The sequence below is a fragment of the Cygnus olor genome, chromosome 1 (genome assembly GCF_009769625.2).
Source record: "Cygnus olor isolate bCygOlo1 chromosome 1, bCygOlo1.pri.v2, whole genome shotgun sequence".
Lineage (NCBI taxonomy): Eukaryota > Metazoa > Chordata > Aves > Anseriformes > Anatidae > Cygnus > Cygnus olor.
In genome coordinates, this window is record NC_049169.1 from 3,067,664 (window position 1) to 3,088,189 (window position 20,526).

The 20,526-nt window shown below is 47.0% G+C and overlaps 1 protein-coding gene across 1 annotated transcript in view; it reads left to right on the forward strand.

Moving 5' to 3' along the window:
- The window catches only part of PLXNA4 (plexin A4), a 423,963-nt gene that overhangs the window by 327,435 nt on the left and 76,002 nt on the right, over positions 1-20,526 (forward strand). Inside the window, 3 exon segments of the mRNA XM_040546170.1 lie at positions 7,185-7,385; positions 15,434-15,530; positions 18,001-18,191. Coding sequence (XP_040402104.1) covers positions 7,185-7,385; positions 15,434-15,530; positions 18,001-18,191 — 489 coding nt within the window.

Sequence of the window (20,526 nt, forward strand, 5' to 3'; positions counted from 1 at the left end):
AGGAGGGTAAAATCATTAACATTGATCAGCAGAGATCTGTGGACTGGTTTCTGAGGCAGACTTGTCCTAGGTCAGGATCCAGCTCTTGGTAGACCCGTGTCACTTCCCAGCACTGCCTGCATGGCCTCGGGGTGCCACTTTGCTCCCCATCAAGGGACTGAGCTGTGAGCCCCATGAGGAGGTTAGACATCTTCATTTATCTTCTTTTTTTCGAGTGCACACCCTTTGTTGACCAGCATCAGTCATTGCTCACTGACCTTCACATTGCTGAAGCCAGGGACCTAGGAGGCCGTGGCAGCTGGGCTAATGATCTGCTGGTGATCTGATCATGTCCTGTGCTCCAGCAATGATGTCTGTACACTAATCTGTGTGAGCCACCATCAAGCTACATAGTACCAGAGAGGGCAGAGCTTAAACAGGACCATATCTCCTCCACAGACCGAGCTCCGGCCCCCAGGCCAGCCACCTTTTCCCAGAATCTCTTGCAATATCTGTCAAAAGAAAGCTGTTTTTTTGATCTTGAGTGCATGGAAGGCTCTAAACTAGAAAGTAACCACCAGAAGTGACAGCGATGCAAGGACTCAATTACTCCTTTGTTGTCTCTGCAGATGTTTACACTTCCCATAAATCCTGTTGCTTTCTCCTCATCAGCTGCCTTTAAAGTTCTGAGCATTTTCTCCGTGTATTATTACTTTTGCTGTGCCAATAAGTAAGTATGCCATCAATCAAGCTAACAGCATTGTAAACTTCGGAAGTGAAGATAAAATATATGGTGCATTAAAAAATTCTTTGACCGGGTGAGCTTTTTGTAGCCGGTTTGATTGCTGCTGGTGCTGATGTAAATTTGGGGGAAGTATATCCAGAAATTTATGAAGCTTGGAAGCCTGCCTGCAAAGCATTGACCTGAATCCACTTTATAACCTAATAATGTTCCCCAGCACTGTTTGTGTAAATTTTAAATATAATTTTACGATGCTAAGAATTAGTGGTGTAATAATGTAAACACAACGTGGACTGTAACTCACCCCTTCGCCTCCCACGCCAGGGAACACCGGGCTCGTGGCTGCTTTGTTCTCCAAACTATTCTAGGCCTGAGAGGTTTTGCAAGAGTTTAAAAGTGATTCACAAAGGACCCAGTTTGTCACCCACGGAGCCCGAAGCTCCCCGTGGCAGTGCTTTGGAAATGCTAAACAAGGGGCCGATGCTGCTCGGGTGCTGTCCCAGCCCCGACTCAGGGTGCGAGAGAGAAGTTCAGGCAACATGTTCCAGGCAGTCCCTGCTGCCTCTCATCTTACTGTTTTGCTGCTTTTTATCCAGGGGAAATCTGATTCCTCTAAAGTCAATGATAAAAAATAAATAAATGTCTTTTTTTGTTTGCTTTTTTTCATTATTTACTCCTTCTTTCCCTTACTTTTCTTTCTCTTTCCCTGTTGTTATGTTGTTGTTGGCAGTGTTTTTTGTTTTCTTTCTTAAAATGTTTTTTTAATCTAATCTAAAAAACAGGACACCCAGAGGCTGTGGTCTAGATATCTTTGTGAAGAACCAATTCCTGTCTCTCAAATCTTACCTTCTTGGCATGGTTACAGTACAGAGTGGGAGGGTGAGAAAGCCACAGTTCACTGCAGCTTAGCAGAGCAGATGGACAAAAAAAAAAAAAAAAAGTATTTTATTTACATAATATATGAGTAAATAACAATCTGAGTATCATTTCTTGTGAGATCCAGAAGGGCTTAAGTGTGGAAGAAACAGTCCGCACTTAGATGTAGTTTGTGCTCATGTTCCTTCTGGGCAAGATGGCTTAGACAAGCGCAGAGATGGCCATTGAACAAAGGATATATAAAGGATTTTTTTAAAAACAAAAAAACTACAAAAAAAAAAAAAAGAAAAAGAAGAAGTTGTGGCTGCCCCATCCCTGGCAGTGCCCGAGGCCAGGCTGGATGGGGCTGGGGGCAACCTGGGCTGGTGGGAGGTGTCCCTGCCATGGCGGGGGTTGGAATGAGATGGGCTTTGAGGTCCCTTCCAACCCAAACCAGTCTGGGATTCTGTGATGGCAGGAGGAAAGGGGAGCTAGATGCACTGAAATTAACAGTGAAGGAATTGGTGTTGGTGTCTGTGTCTGGTTCTGAATGGAAAGAATACTCTTCTGGGAAAAGAAGGATGAAAACCGACTGCCAGGAGTTGGTTTTCTCGCCAAATACACCTACAAAGCAGGCAGAAATAGATCAGCTCCAGTTTTCCTCACCATAAGGTGGAGATCCTGTCAGTGCTGCCAGGGATCCTGAGGGAACAGCACAAAGGAAAAGTATGAAAGCTTCCCTCGTGTGAATGATCTGGGTGACAAGGGGTGCACAGGGAAGGACAAATGAACTGGGACCCCAGTATTAGACTGCTAGTAGGTGGATGCATCATTGTGTTTAAAACTCAGAGCTGATTTACCTATTTCCATGTAGGATGCCTGCCATTCAAAGTGAATCAAACCCATTTTCCTTTGGAAAATGGAAAATGCTTTGGTGAGACTTGGGCTCGTGGTCCTGGCCATAAATAATGACAGTGTGGAACTGCACAGAATAAGGTTAGGAGAAACCCCGTGCAATATCACCAGACTATGAAAGACCCCTACACCTTTTGTACCTGGGAGAGGAATATAACTCAGGCTTTCTGGCTTACTCAGGCTTACGAGGAGCGGCTAAGGGAGCTGGGATTGTTCAGCCTGGAGAACAGGAGGCTCAGGGACGACCTTATCACTCTCTATAGGTATCTTAAAGGAGGCTGTAGAGAGGTAGGGATTGGTCTATTCTCCCACGTGCCTGGTGACAGGACGAGGGGGAATGGGCTAAAGTTGCGCCAGGGGAGGTTTAGTTTGGATGTTAGGAAGAACTTCTTTACTGAAAGGGTTGTTAGGCATTGGAATGGACTGCCCAGGGAAGTGGTTGAGTCACCATCCCTGGAGGTCTTTAAGAGACGTTTAGATGTTGGACTTAGTGATATGGTTTAGTGGAGGACTTGTTAGTGTTAGGTCAGAGGTTGGACTAGGTCATCTTGGAGGTCTCTTCCAACCTAGACGATTCTGTGATTCTGTGATTCTGGTCAGTCTCCAGCTTGGCCTGGAAAACAGCATGATGAAATCCCCAAGAAATCATAACTCTATATGTATGGAGCACCATAAATGGAGCAAAGCAATTAGCTTGGGGCTAAGACCACGTAGCCTCGGAGAGGTTTCATCCCCCCTTTTAGCAGACTCCTCAGGATGGCACTCACTGGGGACTCGGGGCAGTGATGAGAGCCATAACACATATATGAGAGAAGAGGAGAGAAAGGGGCTCTTGTATTACTGAGACTTCATTATTTCTGCAGACTGCAGCAAAACACATTTGCAGGCACTCTACGAGGAGTTATAAATAAGGAAAATTAAACTACCATCGACCCAATGAGGGCAGCCCATTTCGTGTGGTGTTTTTGCTACAAAAGCTCTCTGACTTGAAAGCTGGCAAAATTTGGTGATTTGAGGTGTGCATTGCTGCTGATACGAGTAATTGGCAAGGGTGGAGGATATTATTTTAAAGGGGCTGACTCATTTGGAAGCATTTAAGGAATATAATGAAAATATGTACACAAAATGGATCGACCAGAGTCTGCTTTTAAATAAGTTGCTCTGGTACAGATAAAACTGGATTTTAGCTCCTAAGGAATCTGAACCAGCTCCCCTTACAGTCAAGGGTAAGGCTTGATTTATTATATCCCAAAGACAAAAGGGATGGGATAGTGCTCTTCCTTGGTCCAGTTGTTGGCAGTGTTTTGGCTTGCCCTACATCGTGCCAAAAGTGCTCTTCTAGCCTAGATGATGCATGTTACAGAGGAAGGGTAAAGAGAAGCTACCCAGAATTTTTAAGGACCCTTCTGCTTGGGTCCTGCTGTGGAATCTGCTCTGAGCAGGTTTTGTGCTCTCAAATATTCTCACAAAATATAATCCTGAGCAGGCACCGAAAGCTGGATCGGGATTGACACAGGCTACAAAATGAGTACTGTGCTTGAATTTGAACCCAGAGCCTAGCACAAGTTCTTCGGTTTTCTGTAGCACATCACCCAAGGAAATTGCCTTCCCCCAGCTCCCTGCCCCCCCGTTTCAGTTAGAAAGAACATTAGGTCAATCAGATAAAGCCACATTGGGAGGATTTCCTCTTTATGGCGCTTGCCTCTTCAATTATCTATAATGAACTTCCTCACAGACCTGCAAAGCTTTTTATATGCAAACGAATCCTGTTTTGGGGCTGCCACAATCGCGGCTTGTTAATGAACTTGAAACAAGTGTTATCGAAGAGGTTACAGCACCAGTGTGGGGGAGGGACGGGATAAAGCTGGGCAAGACCAGCCTGCAGAGCCGGGATTGGCCTGCAGGTAACGTCATTGGCTATCTTCAACCCCCATCCTCCAGCCCCCTTCAGAGGCTTTGCTGTTTGACAGACATCAAGCAAAATGCCCACTCTTGGGAAAAGGCTGCTCGGCGGCAGATAGGGCTTTGCCACCGCTCTGTCCCGCCGATGTGCGCTGCCAACGCATCTCTTCCTCATCCGGGGGAAGAAAATAATAAAGGTGATGATGCCAAGGTCTGTTATTATGCCAGAAGAGAGAGAGGGAGCTGATTTTGAGGCCCCAGGACATGTGAAGTAGGGAAGCCTCTGCAGGGGAAAAAATCTGGGGGGTGTTGAAGCTACGCAGTCCCAAAAGGTATTTATGTATGGCATCTTCTGGAGTGATCACAGCTGGACTCTCTCACTCATTTTAATATAGCCTAGACCATTGGGGCAGTGTTTCCCCTCCTTCCTAGGTTTTTATAGGGCTAAATCACACGGGGTTAGATTATCCCTCACTTCTCCATGCTGAGTAGCTACTTAACCCTACAGCTAACCCTAACGCCAGTGTGCCTTGATAGGGCAAAAGCATTGAACAGAAAGGGGGGAAGACTTTTTGCACCATCAAGCCTTGCCCTCTTGTTAAGACAAACACTTCTGCAACAGTTCAGCTATTGCATTTCAGCATTAGTATTCCCCTGGGGATGTCACGTCATGGGACAGGACAACAGCAAGAGCAGGGAGGGTTGGGACAAGGTGTGGCTCTTCGAGGACTCCTGGGGGTCCAACACCCTCAAGCCTCTTTCCCCACTGGCTCTGTGTTCAGCATAATGGAGCATAAGGCAACTTCCACCACTCATACACTTGACTTCTTGGGGCCTCCTCAGGTGTGTCTGGTTGCTGAAGTGCTGTACAGCACCAGACCCCAGGAAAAACAGAGCATAGCAGTGGAAGAGCTCATCACTGCAATGCAGTACTGCATGGGCATGCCACCTCTGATCCATACCCTGTACAGCCAGGTTAATGTGATAGCCTATTTAAACTCCGGCTGTGGTAGCACATATTAAAGAACACCTTGTGTCACATTAACATCATCAGATAACCAGACCCAGGGTAGTTCACCTCCATCCAGCTCCAGTGACTGTGTGCTTGGCTGTCTTGGTTCTGGTGTTAACCTGGGCCAGTCTAATTGAACTCCATCAGCACTTCTCAGTTTCTTACACCTTTATCACCACCCTATAAGCACAGATGAGAAATCAGGTTGCCGCAGAGGGCTCTTTCGTCTGGCATCCCCCCAGCACAGACAGACAGACACCAAGGAAGGCTTCAGGACTTCACTGCAGCTGCACGTTGGGTGGATGTTGGATTTTCCTCCTGCCCTGTGCCATGGGCTGGCTGACACCTGCAGTGTGATGACTGATGGCTCTTGTAATTCTGTCCCTGGCTGGTGTAACTGCATATGTTACACGTCTAATCCATTTCTTTATCTTCCTAAGCTATTTGCTTCGGTGATTTGTTTGCACCATCTGCTGTAACAAGTTCCCAGGCTCTCATAAGCCATAAATTCCACTTTCCTTTTTCTCCAGCCCTGGGTCTATTGTTTTCCTTCTCTTGTCCCTCACCCACAACTTCAGGTAAAGCTCTCACCTCTTTAGGTTATTTCCCTGTCTCTGTTTGTATCAGTTGGACCTGGCCAGGGATTCCCTTCAAGGAATTGCTGTAACATTGTCAGGACACGCTGAAATGGTGTTGCTCTCTGCTCTGGATAAGGTGGCTGTGCCATCATGATCCAGTCGTGCTTTGTAGAGGGAAAGCAGTGTGCCAAACAGTGCAGAGAAGAAAAACAGTGGACAGGCCTTCTCTTGACATCTAGGAGTTGGAAAGACTTTAAAAAAGGACAGTCAGGCTCTCACAGGTGACCACAACGGCATGGTTGGTGCACATGGCATACTTATGTTTGTAGCCTGGTGTAGTGGTTGTGTATTTTATATCAAGCTGCCTTGGATTAGCAAGGCAAACACGGTAGTAATTTCCTAAATTGTTGATAACTTCCTAGCATACATAGATTTCACAGCTTGCAGTTGTCTAATTGCACCATGAAGAAGCAGTGCTCTGCTGCCCTAACTAAAGCTGTGCAAATTCACCTGACTTTGAACAGAGCCTTCTGCATTGCACATTTGGGTGCCTGCACCTCTACCTGGCTGGATTAGCAACATCCACTCAGCATTTTTCAAAAATGTTTGCAAGCCCTTCCTGGAGATCTCCACACAGTATGCAAAAGTTGTTTCTTGAGATCTGAATCCATCTATAATAAATGTTCTGTCCCTTTCTAAGCCAAACCAAACTCTCTTTTTAGCAGCCTGTACTCTGTGGCTTACAATATGTCTTGCTGGAGCTGGCTGGGGCTGTGCCGTTTGCACAATGATGCATTGGTTGTTGGGGAGGCAAGGAATTATGCTCAGATTTTGCTTTATTCACTTCTTGGGTCATGGCATCATGACCAGGCTCAGACCCTGGAGGGGACCCAATTGCTTTCCCACTACCTGATTAATGGAGCAGGTAGTAAGAGGCACCAAAGGACCTCTTTGAGTCCTGAAGGTCAAGGGACTGCATGCAGTGCAAAAAAGGAGGTGGGGAAGGTATGGCCTGTAAAAGTTATCCTTACTCACCTATTTATCTGAGCCTCCTCAGCAATGCCCCGTGAATCCCCTTGTAACAGGCAGTGTCCCAGGGAGACACAAAGGCTTTGCAGAGCATGAAGTGAGAAGGTTGAGAAGCATCAGAGGGCTGGAAAACCCGTGGGCTGACTTGTTGTGTTGCCTCGTCTCTCCCCAGGACTGTCCCCAGCTGCTGCAGGCGGAGAAGATCCTCGTGCCGGTGGAGGTGATCAAGCCCATCACCCTGAAGGCCAAGAACCTGCCCCAGCCGCAGTCTGGCCAGCGAGGCTACGAATGCATCCTGAACATCCAGGGCAATGAGCAGCGGGTGCCCGCCTTGAGGTTCAACAGCTCCAGCGTGCAGTGCCAGAACACGTCGGTGAGCAAACCCCGCTGCCCTCAGTACCCCTGGGAGAGCTGCAGGGACCAGGGAGGACCATGAGTGCCTACAGCACTGTCCTGATGGGATCTAGAGCTGTGCTGCAGCCCTTTTTACTTTATTGTATACCTGATTTCAGCTACAGCCAGGGTTGGTAGCTTGCAAACTGCCCCTTTTGCTCTTTAGGTCTGGCTTGTTACCAAAGAGCAGTGCTCCAGCCTCAGATCCCAGCATTTGGCCAAGCTGGAGCACCTTAGCCATGACCCACAGACATTATTTTCTGGTTAAAATGTCCATATCCTCGCAGTGCCATGTCCTTGTTTGCATCCAAAATGGTTTCCAAAGGGACTTATGTTCCCATCAGCACTGAGAATTAAATATATTATGTGGGGGAATTAGCGAAGGGACACAAACAACATATAAACAACCTGACAGATGGGTCCCAGGAAGGGTGAGATGCTAAAGGTTTGAGACAAGCCTTCTCCAGGCTCTGCTTCATCCCTCTGCCCCCCTCACACCCCTGTTTCCCCACCTGCAGGACCAGTAACCCCAATCCCAGGGAGCCCCTGTGAGGCTTTGGGGCAGGAGCCGTGCAGATACGTGGTGGTGGTCTCCTCGCACGGCTCCTCTGGAGGCTTCTCCGTGCAAAATGTTTCTCCCGGACATGCATTTGAGTCATTTGCATTGCTGTTATGAGATGATTTATTAGTCAAAGAGCTAATTACAGGCTTTAGCCACTTCACTGCAGCTCTGCCACTCCATGCCGGGCAGGGCTTGTTAAAACCCATCACAACATATTCTGCTGCATAAAGCAGCGTGTTGGAGATTACAGGCAGTTCACACGTTTCATGATCTGTCAGAAAAAAAAAGCAAAAACACACACACAAAACTTTCCCAATGACAGTCACGTTTATTCTTTTTTCTCCCCTCCCTCCCCCTGATTTTCATTGCTGGTTAGTGGCCTGTGAGCATCTGGATTTGAGATTTCACAGAAATGAAGGGGCTGAGAAATTAAGAAAGCATTACACCATCTTAAAAACAAATTTCTTTTACAAAGTGAAAGCCTGGGGCTAGAGGAATATTATATGCACCTGAGCAGAGTCTACACATCTATCCAAAGCATCTTAGCAGAGAGGAGCACAGCCACTCTTCAGAGTCACAAATTATCTGGCAGAAACAAGCACCAGCATGAGGCATCTCAGGGTAATTTTAAGCACAGTTGGGCTGAATGGGGTACTGACTGCCTCACCAGCCCTGGAGAGTCTCTCTTAGCCTCCTGGTTTGTGTTATTCAATAGCTGAGCCTGATTTTAAGAGGTAATGGTGACTGTTCTCATGTTACCTGCATGCTTCAAGAAGCTGTAGTACCTACGACCAATGAACTGGGCTCCAATGAATCCCCAGGTGTATTTGCTCATGGGATGCCTGAGCGCTGTGACAACACTTGACTTTAACATTTAATTTGATGCCACGACACTGCAGGCTGCTCCCGAGCTGTTCACTGTGGTAGGGCTGAGTCTCAGGCTGGTGCCATGGCACTCCACGACCTTGGTGGTGTGCAGGGTCTGTAGCACGCCTGCCCCACATTTGGTAGTGGCTCAGGTGGGCTTCTGGCTTCTCCATGGGGAGAGGTTTATTTTGGAATGAACTCTACTCTTTGCTCTTCTGCATCCTCTGCATCCTACCTCTTCCTCTTCTTTTCTTCTTTTCTCTTTTTTTTCCCCTCTCTTTTCTTCCCTTCTCTTTTCTTCTCTCTTCTTTTAAAGGCACTTTGGCTCTCTGATTTGAGGTTATTTTTTTCCCCTGTGAGAAATGTTATTTCATTGTTGCTCTGAATTTACCAGACACTAAGAGAAAGAGATGTGCAAGGGAGAGCCAGACAAAAGAAAGAAACATTCACACAGATACAAAAAAAAAAAAAAAAAAGGAACAGAGATGCCCAGGCTCTGAGCAGGTGGCAGAGGACACAGACAATGGGAAAGGAGTGCTGTAGGTATGTCTCCATCATGATTATTTCCTTTCCTGCCAAAATTAGCATTCCGTCTGGAGCCACCGTGATACAATGAGCCTCTGCTCCGAGGGTCACCTGGCTTTAGGAACAGCTGTATGAGCTTGTTTGCAAATTGAATCAGCCCCCTTCAGCAGAGCTTTTTATTCAGCAGAGTAGCTGGATGAGGCGCTGAGCGTAGCACCTGCATTGCAGGCTTGGAGAAGGTCCAAAGGAGGGTGGGAGGATGTGTTGTGATGGTGCGTCCCTGAAGGGTTGCTATCCTGCCAGCAGATCTTTCTGTTGGCGATGCATGCTAGACTAAGCAATCATTCTTGGCTTGTTTTCCGACGTAAGCCTCAAGTTCTGTCCCCTCCCATTGTACAGGGGGCACCAAGGAGCTCAAATTCAGCTCCTGCAGAACACCTTCTGCAAAATGCAGGAGTTTTCCTGCTTTTACACAGGATGGGAGCAGGAAAAAAAAAAAAAAAAGGCCTTAACTCTTGCTCCTGGCTGCCTGGTCCCTCAGGATCTACACCAGGGGAGCCGAGATGAAGACCAGGTCCATCCGTCTTAAGCAGGCACTTTTCTAAGTGACTCCAAGTTCAATTAAGAGATGTTTTAAGGACACCCAGGTGGGGCCAGCCTATCTGATGGCCTGTCAGTAATGTCATATTCAGCACTGATGGTGCCTAGGTGCTTGGTCCAGTCAATAGCCGGCTCCGTCTCTCTCCTTGTCTTTCCTGGAGATATTTCATTTGATAACAGCAATAAGTCACTGCAGGCAGCATGCTTTGGGACAATTATTGTTCTTGTTAAGTGGTTTGAGCCTCTCAGCTCTGGGCTTTGTCCTCTATCACACCACCCAAGGCACACAATTATCACTCAGAAAGACCCTGCCTGCCATTCCTTATTGCACTTACGATAGCTCTGCCGACAGTCTGGACACGGAGTGATGGGAGGAAATGAAAAGGAGAAGAGCTAAGGAGGCATATAAATAAGTAAATAAAAACCTCAGCCGAAACAGCTGGAACGGATCTATTAGGGCACGGAGCAATATCCCCAGTGGGAAGCATTGGGAGACCCAGCACTTGCAATCAGCCCAACACAGTCAGCAATCTTCAGCATAAAGAAGGGGAAAATGGGTGAGCGATGACCTGCCTGACTGTGCCACGATCACTGCCATCACCAGCTTCAAAGACCTAAGCACACATTTGCTCTATGTCAGCCTGCCCCCGGTGCCTGGTCTTGGCACATGCAGGCAGCACACGCTGATTTCCACCAGTGAAATCCCTGCTGGTAATTTGCCTTGAAGCTCTTCGCAGGTCCGTGTGCTGCGAGACCCAGGGTGGGACAGCTCAAAGCGCTGGGTGAGAGAGGAATAGGAAAAGCAAACACATTGCATTTGTCATGTTATTGCGCTTGAGCAAGAGATCTCAGAAGCACTTGACTCTGTGGCGTGGCTCGCAGAGAGGGAGTGAGAAAACAAAAACAAAAACAGGGCTGGAAAAAAAAAAAAAAAGAGCAACTATTCCCAAACATGATGGAAAAACACACTTACAGGAGGCCAAAGGCAGATGAGCCCAGGGCTGAGTCATACATACGCCTCTCAATTATTGTTAAATTATTAAATTAATTTATCTACATTATTAAATTAATTTATCTACATTCAGATATCACAGAGGAACTCCAGTCATGATGTGGGCTCTTTTGTCATGGGTGATAACACAGACACAGAGGGGATCCACAGACACAGAGGTTCAGTCCCAGCTCTAGTAAGCAAAGAGCTCAAGGTGAAGGGATGACTGAGAGCAAGAAGGTTTCTGCCTCCTGTTTATGGCCGGAAAATTGATGCAAAGCAGGATTAAATGCTTTGCACAGGGTCACGCAAGGAACTATTGGCAGAGCCAGATACAGGAATCAGTCCCCAGGCCCAAGCTCTAATCACAAAAGCAGTCTTTGTGCTGTCAAGGAAAACTAACACTAAAATAAAACCAAAATGCTGTTTGTCCACAGATGTTTCCCTGCTATTGGACATGTCGGAGGTACATCACGTAACCAATCTTGGTTTATTGTCCTAAGTGTGCCCAGGACAAACCGCCAAAAGTCTTTGTGTTGCACAGCATCTCAGGAGGATGCACCAAGAGGTCACATCCCTCTGCTTCTGCACAAACCACAAGGCTCAGAGGTCTGCAAAGCCGAGTTCCTCTAATTCAGGGTGCTCGTAGTCACTAATGGGATGCCCAGAGGAGCCAGGAACGTGCAGATTAGTGTAAAGCAAAGCATCTTGATGCTCAGTCAGCTAATGTTCGCATGGCTGTTACAAAACTGAGAGCTGTGATTTTTTTGCAGCCACGATCTCAGCCTGAGGATAGGGAACTTGGTGATGAAAACCTCCAGGAGACAAACAGGCACCGTCTTTACAGTGACTTGTGCACAATATGTTAAACCGCTAACAGTGTGGCAAAGCGGCCGAGTGATGCCACGGGCTCAGCCACTGTTGTAAGGCTATCTGATACTAGCAAAGAGTTTAAGAGACAAAGAGCTGGTGCTTGAGAGTTCATAACACAATGTGCTGCTCCTGTGAATTACAACAGCTCCTTCTAGCAGCTTTTTGGCATTTCCTGATGACAGCCAGCCTGCCCTTCTGGGAGGGCAGCCTCTCTTTCTCAGTTTGGGCCTCTAAATTGCCTGTAGTTTTCTACTTTGATTTGATATGCGTGGTGGGAATCCAGATTTTGCAGACTTTGGGGTCGGATTTATGTCTTTTGAGCAACTTTTGCCTGTGCTGGAGAAAGTTGTGCGAGGCAACACATACATACAAGCCTTAGTGGTATGAATGCTCGTAGCAGGAGTGCCCAGGAAGCTCTGCTGTGCGTCCTGCAGACTGATGCCTCAGCCCTTTTCTCTCCTCTGAAACATATTTCCATCTTATTGTTACAGCCGAGCAAATCCTTTTCAAAGACTCCTCTTGAGTTTAGCGGGCTTTGAACAGAGACCACAATGAGTTAGCAGCTCCTGTGGTCTGAGCAGGACGGAGCATCTACTCCCTGTTACTTTGCAAATTGCTCTGTTTTGCTGTCATGCAGCCCATGAGCTGTCTGAGCAGACCAGGCAAGGCAGAGAGAGCATCCTCCTTCCAGCCCCCAGCTGGTTTCATCCCTGGAGCTCTTCCATGGGGATCTTGTTGCTTATTCCCTCGCATCCGTTTCCAGTTCTGGATCAATTCTACCAAGTTAACAACCCTAATATGTGTTTGCCCCCGGTGCCACAGGCAGATAAGATCTAAAATCCCAGCTGGGCTCCTGCTGTTGGCACTGGGATTCTCAGTGGAATGAAAGGCTCTGGGGGACTCCAGCTGCCTGTCCCTTGGCAGCCCTGCCTAGGCTCTGCTAACAGATAAATCCCAATGCACACGCCTGAGGATCTTCCGAGGCAGAAATTAATGCTTCCTCATGCACCTACGGATTCAACTTGCGACTTAAGGGTGACCAGCCATTCTGCACATACACTCCTTCCCATTTCCAATCAACGTTTGCCAAGTGCCATGCAAAGCAGGTGTTAGCAAAGCTCCTGACTGGCAGAAGATTAATTATTCTTTACTTTTCAGTCGCTCTCCTTCCCACTCCAGTCTCCCCATCCTTGCTCCTAGCTCCGTAAAGCTGTGAAAAGTCAGTGCTGTGAGTCCAAGTGGCTCTGCATCATCTTGCATCTTGCTGGCAGTGACACTGAGGAGTGTCATAAAAATGCAAATAGTGAATGAGGCTGGCGGGCACAGACCTATCATGCAGGACTCGGATAACCCATGGCAGCTCTTTACTTCCATGGTAACCACAAAGCTCATACCCATAAATACCCTACAACTAGATCATAATCACAGGGGCCTGCAGATTACCGGCTAATTGTGTTTAGTTTGTCCAAACAGAAATTACCGTGCGACTAGCACTCACTCTGCCGTAATGGACAGAAATCACCATATATGATTTGCTCTGCAATTATATGGCAATTAGTGGATACAGGAAAATCTGCCTCTGAAGGTTCAGAGCTTCGACATCTCTGTGGAAAACCGTGCCAAGACCTTAGTGATAGGGATTTTTTTGTGGTCCCTAAGACATATCCAGCAAAACCAGACAGCTTATTGAACTGTATTTAGTCTCATAATAGGGAACACGTATTTATTTAGGAGTGGAAACTTGTCCTGCTGTAGATCCCAGTGCTGTGGGATATTCCTGATCTCAAGATAGTAAATTCGTACAAGTGCTGCAGTCAGTAGCAGTGTCTCTTCTTGCCTTGTTCCCATTCTGTCCTTTAAGCAACCATCGCTGTGATGCATCCTCTCCTCTCCCTTGCAGGAGGCTTTTTGCCTTTGGGTGAAGTGCTGGGTGGAAGCTGCTGATGGAGGCGGGCGGTGGGATCTGACGGGCAACTGAGTGAACTCTGTATGAACTGACTTAGGATAAACCAAAATCTGGCTGAAAAAAACGACACCAAGTACCACGTGTCTGAGAGTTCACCAAGTGGAGGGCTGGAAACGGCCCCCAGAGACCAACTTCCATTTCCTTCATTAAGGCCAGATCCGTGTACCTTGACTGTGCCTGACAAGTATTTGTTTAAGTCTGTCTAAATGTCTCAAAAGACTTCTAAGCTTTTCTTAATACATATTTGCTGGAAACTGGATACCCTCTACGCCAGCTGAAGCTTTTCTGGTTCTGAACAGGGAAAAATAATTGCCTCCTGGGGCTTCTGTGTGTAAGAAACTCTGTCTAGTGCATCCCCAGATGAGATTTGCTTGTTTTTTTGGCAGCAATATGGCACTGTTGATTCACAATCTGCTTGCAATCTCCAGCAGTCCCCAGACCATTTTCTGCAGCACTGGCCAGTCACTCTAATTTCGTATTTGTTTGCATCGATTTCTCCTGCCGAAGAATACTCGCTGTTCGCCTATGCTGAATTTCACTTTGTTAACTTTGGCCCCGTTCTACAAATTGTCAAGTTTGTTTTGAATTCTTAACCCTGCCTTTGGATGTTCTTGCACTCTCTCCCAGAACAGAGTCATTCACCAAAGCTGTTAACACGGTCTGCAGTCCATCAACCAAGTCAGCAGTGGAAATAGTGAATAATGCCAGACCCAGAGCAAAACTCCGTTTGAAACACCCTCCCAGCCCAACATTGAATTATTTGATTTGGGACATTTTTTGGCAGTTCGTTCATATACCTTATGGTTGATTCTTTTAGATCACATTTCCCTAGCCTGTTTATGGGAATCTCCTGCAGGACAGTAGCAAATACTCTACTGAAATCTAGATAAATCACATCTGCTGCCTCCCCTTTATCCACAAAGCCATTAAGCCTGTCAAAAAAGGAAATTAGATGAGGCTGACACAATTTGTTCTTGACAAATCTATGCTGGCTGATTTTTATCACCTTATCGTCTTGCAGGTGCTTATAAATTGATTGTTTAATAATTTGATGTACTTTCTTTCTGGGAAGCCGAGTTAGCCTGACAGGTCTATAATTACACAGAACCTCCATTTTCCCCCTTTTTAAGGCATTTCCAAGTTATGCTCATTCCCTGCTTTCTAAGACCTCACTCAGCACCCGAGCTCTTCAAACTAACACTCATGTAGATAACCTTAGATACAAACCCAGCACCTACAGAGTACGCAGCAGAGGTATATTTTGATGGCACATCCACAGTGCATAATGTACGCCTTAGAGGTGCACCCAAGAGTTGGCAAAATATTCTTCAGAGCTGTGATAGAAGGTACTTTACCAACCCTATAATGTGCAGATATGCTGAAATCACAGAATATTCACCTAATAGATAAGACTCATGGGCTGTTGAGATGGATACGGCTTGTTCCATTGAGAACCACAACTTTGAGAGCTTCCTGTGGCTTTCTTGGAGGTAACAACAGGTAGGGAGGTAGGTGACAGCTCCATTTCTCTTGTTCATAACTTACAATATCAATTCTTGCCCACCCTAGGACCCTTCCCAACCTTTGGGCATGAAGTAAGGCTGGCTTTGTTGTTTTTTTTCCCTTTTGCTCTCCTGCTTCCAGTATTCGTACGAAGGGATGGAGATTAACAGCCTGCCGGTGGAGCTGACGGTTGTGTGGAACGGGAACTTCAACATCGACAACCCAGCACAGAACAAAGGTAAAAGAATTATTTCAACTCGTCCTTGGAAGCAGTAACCTTAGCAACGGGCCTCATCGCTCCCTATGCTTAACAAAGCCGCCACCATCTCCTCGTGCTGTCTGGTGCAGACTTGTTCTCTGCACCCTGCAAATTGCCAATTTTTATTTTTTTTCTGTGCTTTTCCCCCTGGAGAAATACAACTCTCCCTCCCACTTGCATGGCTTTCCCCTTCATCACCTTTGCTTCCTGCTTCTCCCCACTTTTTTTGTGTCTTGTGTCTTCGCCCCTCCTTCTCGTGCTTTCTCCCCCTCTTTTATTTCCCCTGCAATGATGCTCTTCGAGTTAACACACCAGGAGATCAGGCGCTCTCTGCTCAGAGGTGATGTGGTAATGAACAGGGCAAGGGAGAGGGGAAGGAGAAAGGCTGCAGCCTCGCCAGGGGGAAAAGGCTGAACAAAGCAAAACCACAACGGCAAAGGATCCAGACCCACCTCCTGCCCGGAGCCCAGCTCTGTTTAATTACCATGGATGACGGGGTTGATGTGTCTCTCACAGACGGTCATTGCTTCTCCAACTCAGAGACAGGGATTTTGGCTGGAGATGGAGGGTCCAGCCATATCCTCTTCTTCTTGTCCTTCACCCTCAAGCACCTGGAGCTGTTTCCATCAGGCTCCCTCTCTGCTCAGCCTCTTACAGCTCAAACCTGAAGTCTTTCCTCCTCACACCACCACCCCTCAGAAGTTTCTCCCTCCCTCACTTTACCTTCCCTTTTCTTGGACACTTCCCGCTACTCGTCCCAGTCCCTCTCTCCCTATCAGGTGTTTCCCTGCTCCTCTCACACCATCTCACACCCGTCCTTGAGCTGAGCTGACCCCTCTCCCCACTGCATGACCCTTTTCCTCAAAGGGATAGTCCGGATTATACCATCATGTTTTGGGGCAGAAAGGCAACAGCCACATGCATGTGGCAGCCCCACATGGAAGCACACAACACATGCTTTCGTGGGCATAGAGCTTTATTTACTAGCACAAATATAGTGGTTAAAAGCTGAATTTTTGACAGCGCTGCAAATGAGCAAACTTTCTTCTCTGGAAAATCAAGAGGGAGAGGCAGAGGCAGGATTAGATTCAGTGTCTTTCTCAGTGCAGTTGCAAGATGGTCATCCACCACTTTTATAGCCAGCATCACATAAGCTGGGCTGGTGGGCTGAAAAGCTGAACTAAACTAACCATTGTGAGCAGATCAGCTCAAAAAAAATGAGGGAAAGTAACAGAAAAATAAGGAAGCACCAGTAACCCAGGAGGCCTGAAGCACACTGTGATTGACAGATGTTTTGAAAACTTTTCTTGCAACCATCCTCGAGAAATATAAAGGTTTTGAGCTTTTCCTTGCCTTGGCCAATACTTGCTGACTTCTGGGAGAGCAGGGTGCAGGTATGGAGAGCTGAAGCTTTTCAGCACACATATCCAAAGCCTTCGAGCTTTTGGACTGTGCATAATAATAACCACAGACAAGACTTTAGTCACTTACTGACATGGCAAAACAGAAGTACAAAGGGAAAATCCCCCATCTTACAACAAAAACCACCAACACCCACACAAATACACAGATAAGCTAGCCTGAAAGCCTCAATTCTGCCATCTTCAGCCTCGGGGAGGAGACGTTTGCTATCAGCCCCCTGTGCAACTCAGGCCTCAGTTTACACATCTGTAAAATAAGGATAAATAGCAGGATCTTATTTCATAGAACTGCAAAAATGTTAAGATTTATTTAGAAAAAAAAAAGAAAAAAGCTTTGACTGCCTCTAATCACTTATTAGCAGCCCGAGACGGAGCTAAGCACTAATCTTTGCTGCCTGTATTAGAGGAGGATCAACTTAGTACTTCAAAGTGTAAAACAGTCTGAATTTTTGGAGCAGAAGAAGGGGGAAAAGCTGATTGTGAATTCCTGGATTCAGCCTCATACCAAACCATTGTGGCTTTATTATTCTCTCTTAGGATTTAAGTTAAGGGAGAAACCTGAGTGACTGTACCTTGACACCCAGTGCTGGGTAAGGTGTTCCAGGAAAATTCCCCAGCATGAAGTTTTAGGTTGTGGGTAGAGAAGGTTTAGGAAACAATTTGAAGATGGAGAGCAGAGGCTGAGACTGGTGGTAGTGTCACATATTCTAAGAAAAAGGACTGGTCTGAGGCCATGTCACTGCCCAAGCACTTTTCTTCCCACCCTCCTGCTTGCAGCCCATCACCTTACTGAGGGCAGCACCCCTTCTGCTCTCACCTCCCAAAAATATCTTTTATCTCACCACTCTATCAGGGTGTAAACATTTTATCCCCCATTATTTATCCCCCTGCAAAAGTCCCACACTGCCTCTGGGACGAGCATCCCTGAACGCCTTCCCCCCTCTCGCCTCGCTACGCCCCCCCACATCCCACCACTCACCCATCTTGTCTGCATCTCTGAGGTCCTCTCCCTTTTCCTATCCCCACAGTTCACCTGTACAAGTGTGGGGCCATGCGTGACAGCTGTGGCCTGTGCCTGAAAGCCGACCCGGACTTCGAGTGTGGCTGGTGTGAGGGACAGAACCAGTGCACGCTGAAGCAGCACTGCCCGGCCCAGGACAGCCACTGGCTGGAGTTGTCCAGCACCAAGGGCAAATGCACCAACCCCAAGATCACAGATGTAAGTCACGGATCTGCAAGAAGCCGGTGTGTCCCATCTTGTACCCTTGCCTCGGTTTATTTTCCTGATTTGGCCTTGGGTTGGTGAGGGGAAGGTCAGTGCTGGGTACCCCAGAGCCTGCGAGCTGCCCACGCAGGGCTGGTAGATACCACATGAGGCCTTTGGGAGGCCTGGGCCTTCTGGAGGTGAGACAAGACACCTGGGGGCGTCTCAAATCGACTACGTGGGAGTTATCAAATGAAGGCTGAAAGAGCCTCTCTGGCCAGACTGGTTGAGAAGAGAAGCTGAGTGATCCCAGAGTGTTTGGAGCTTTGCTGAAAGGAGGCCAAGGAAGAGGGCAGGGTGTAGTTCATGCCTCCTGGCAGCAGGATGCAGACAGCATCATGTCCAGGAAAAAAATACAAGACTCCACTAACTCCAGCAGAGTAACTCTTTTCTGTTCGCTTGGCTGACTTTGCAAGGTAAAAATCAGCCCCATTGATCAATCAAAGCCCTGTGCAATTGTCAGCCTTCCCTTCCGAAGGCTCAAGGAGGAGGCAGGCTCAGGCCAGGTCTTAGGGAAGCTTGGAAATCAACTATTAAGTGATAAAGGGAGAGTGAGGGCAAGGCTGGGTGGACCTTCCAAGGTAGCAAGGTCCCTTGGAAGGTTTCCTATTGATTGTGCTGACTGGGCCAAAGGCAGAGTTAGGGGAAACGTGCAAAGGGGAGATAAGAGAATAAAAAGGTGATAGAAAGAGGAAACAAAGGAAGGTGGAGACAGCAAGGGAGAGAAGCTGGGACTTCAGCCTAAAGTGATTTTATCTGCTCTTAGGATGCCTCTGCCATCATGATGGACAGCATTTGCAAGGTCATAGGCAGGAAGATTGACAGATCTGAGCCATGATAATGGGAAGTACACCCTTACCAACTGCCCCCTGCCTTAAGCATTTCCCAGTCACCATACTTTAATTAACACGAGTAAACTTTCAGAGTGGATAAGGCCTTATTTGCAACTGAGGACAGCAAGGAAGAAAATGAGACAGAGAAGAGAAAGAACAATGAGGAAAATCTGGCCTCCATGGCTGTGTTTTAATATAAAATAATAAATGGGCTATTTTCCTAGAAACTAAGAAAAGTTTTTTTTCAATTGTATTTAATTAAGAATCAAAAGATGTGGGTGTTATGGCTCTAAACTAGTGTCCATGGATGGAGGTTTTTTGTGAGCAAAGTCTGGGTAGAATCTGGTTTTCCTAGATACCATTGAAAGGAGCGCCTCTTATTTTGTTTCTGTCCATCTTCCTGCAGTCTGTCACTCTTTGAAGTACCCAAGGAGTTGTATTACCTGAGTGCCATACTAATTATGGTGTTTCCAAGGTGGAGATCCCCACCACACCTGCATTTGTCTGCAGCTGGTCATTCTGAACCCACCCAAAGCTGTGAAGCCAAGCCCAGAGACAGCCAGAATGAACAGCTACTTTGAAAGTTCACTTCTGAGGCCTTGCAAATTATAGGGAGCTGAGGGGAAACCTTTTCTGAATCTTTTCCAATTCTCAAACCTTGGGAAAGGTTCAGAATTGTTATAGAGATTCACAGAATTTAGTACTGGGGAGGTGTCAGATGGCCAACTAAAGCTGAAGTCCAAACCACAAGGGCTTGACCATGCAGTAACGTGCTGCTCTGAAGGTCTATCCATATTTCTCCACCATGCTTTGAACTTAAACCCTGCACCTACAGTCTCTTTACGAGGTGAAAACCACTTGTTCTCCATGTTACAGCTCCAGAAGGGATACACTTCTAATTCTGCTGGCATTTCCTCCAGCAGCTCCCAAAGCTCGCACAGATCATTGCAATATTCGCTCATGAAATATTCCAACTGTCTGGTGCAATCGTAAGTAGCTCTTGGAAAGTCTTTTTTTCTGAGCCATTAGCATGGAAGTAATCTCAAGTGACTGGCTATATATTGCAGCTAATGGCACGTCTGGAGCGGTTGGTAAGAGCAAGTGTAGTCTGGCCAGGAGCCAGGGAAATATCCGTGCAGGCGAGGGAAGAGAAATAACACGTGTCCTCACACTTGCACAGGCGCACACACACGCATGCACCCCAGCACACAGCTTCCCACAACCTGCACTTATTTCCTGGCTCCTGCATTTATATTGTCACTCCGTGAAATTAAAGGACTTAGAGGCTTGCTCAGCCATGAAAACCTTCCCGTCAGAGTGACAAGTGGCTGCATTAGACTGATGCTAGTGGAGGGTGTAAATTGTGATGCAGCATCATAGCTCTGGGTCTGAAAGAGAAAGCTGAGGGTCCCTGGCAGCTTTCGTATCCCTGGCTGCGTTCCCCTCTGCAAAACTGA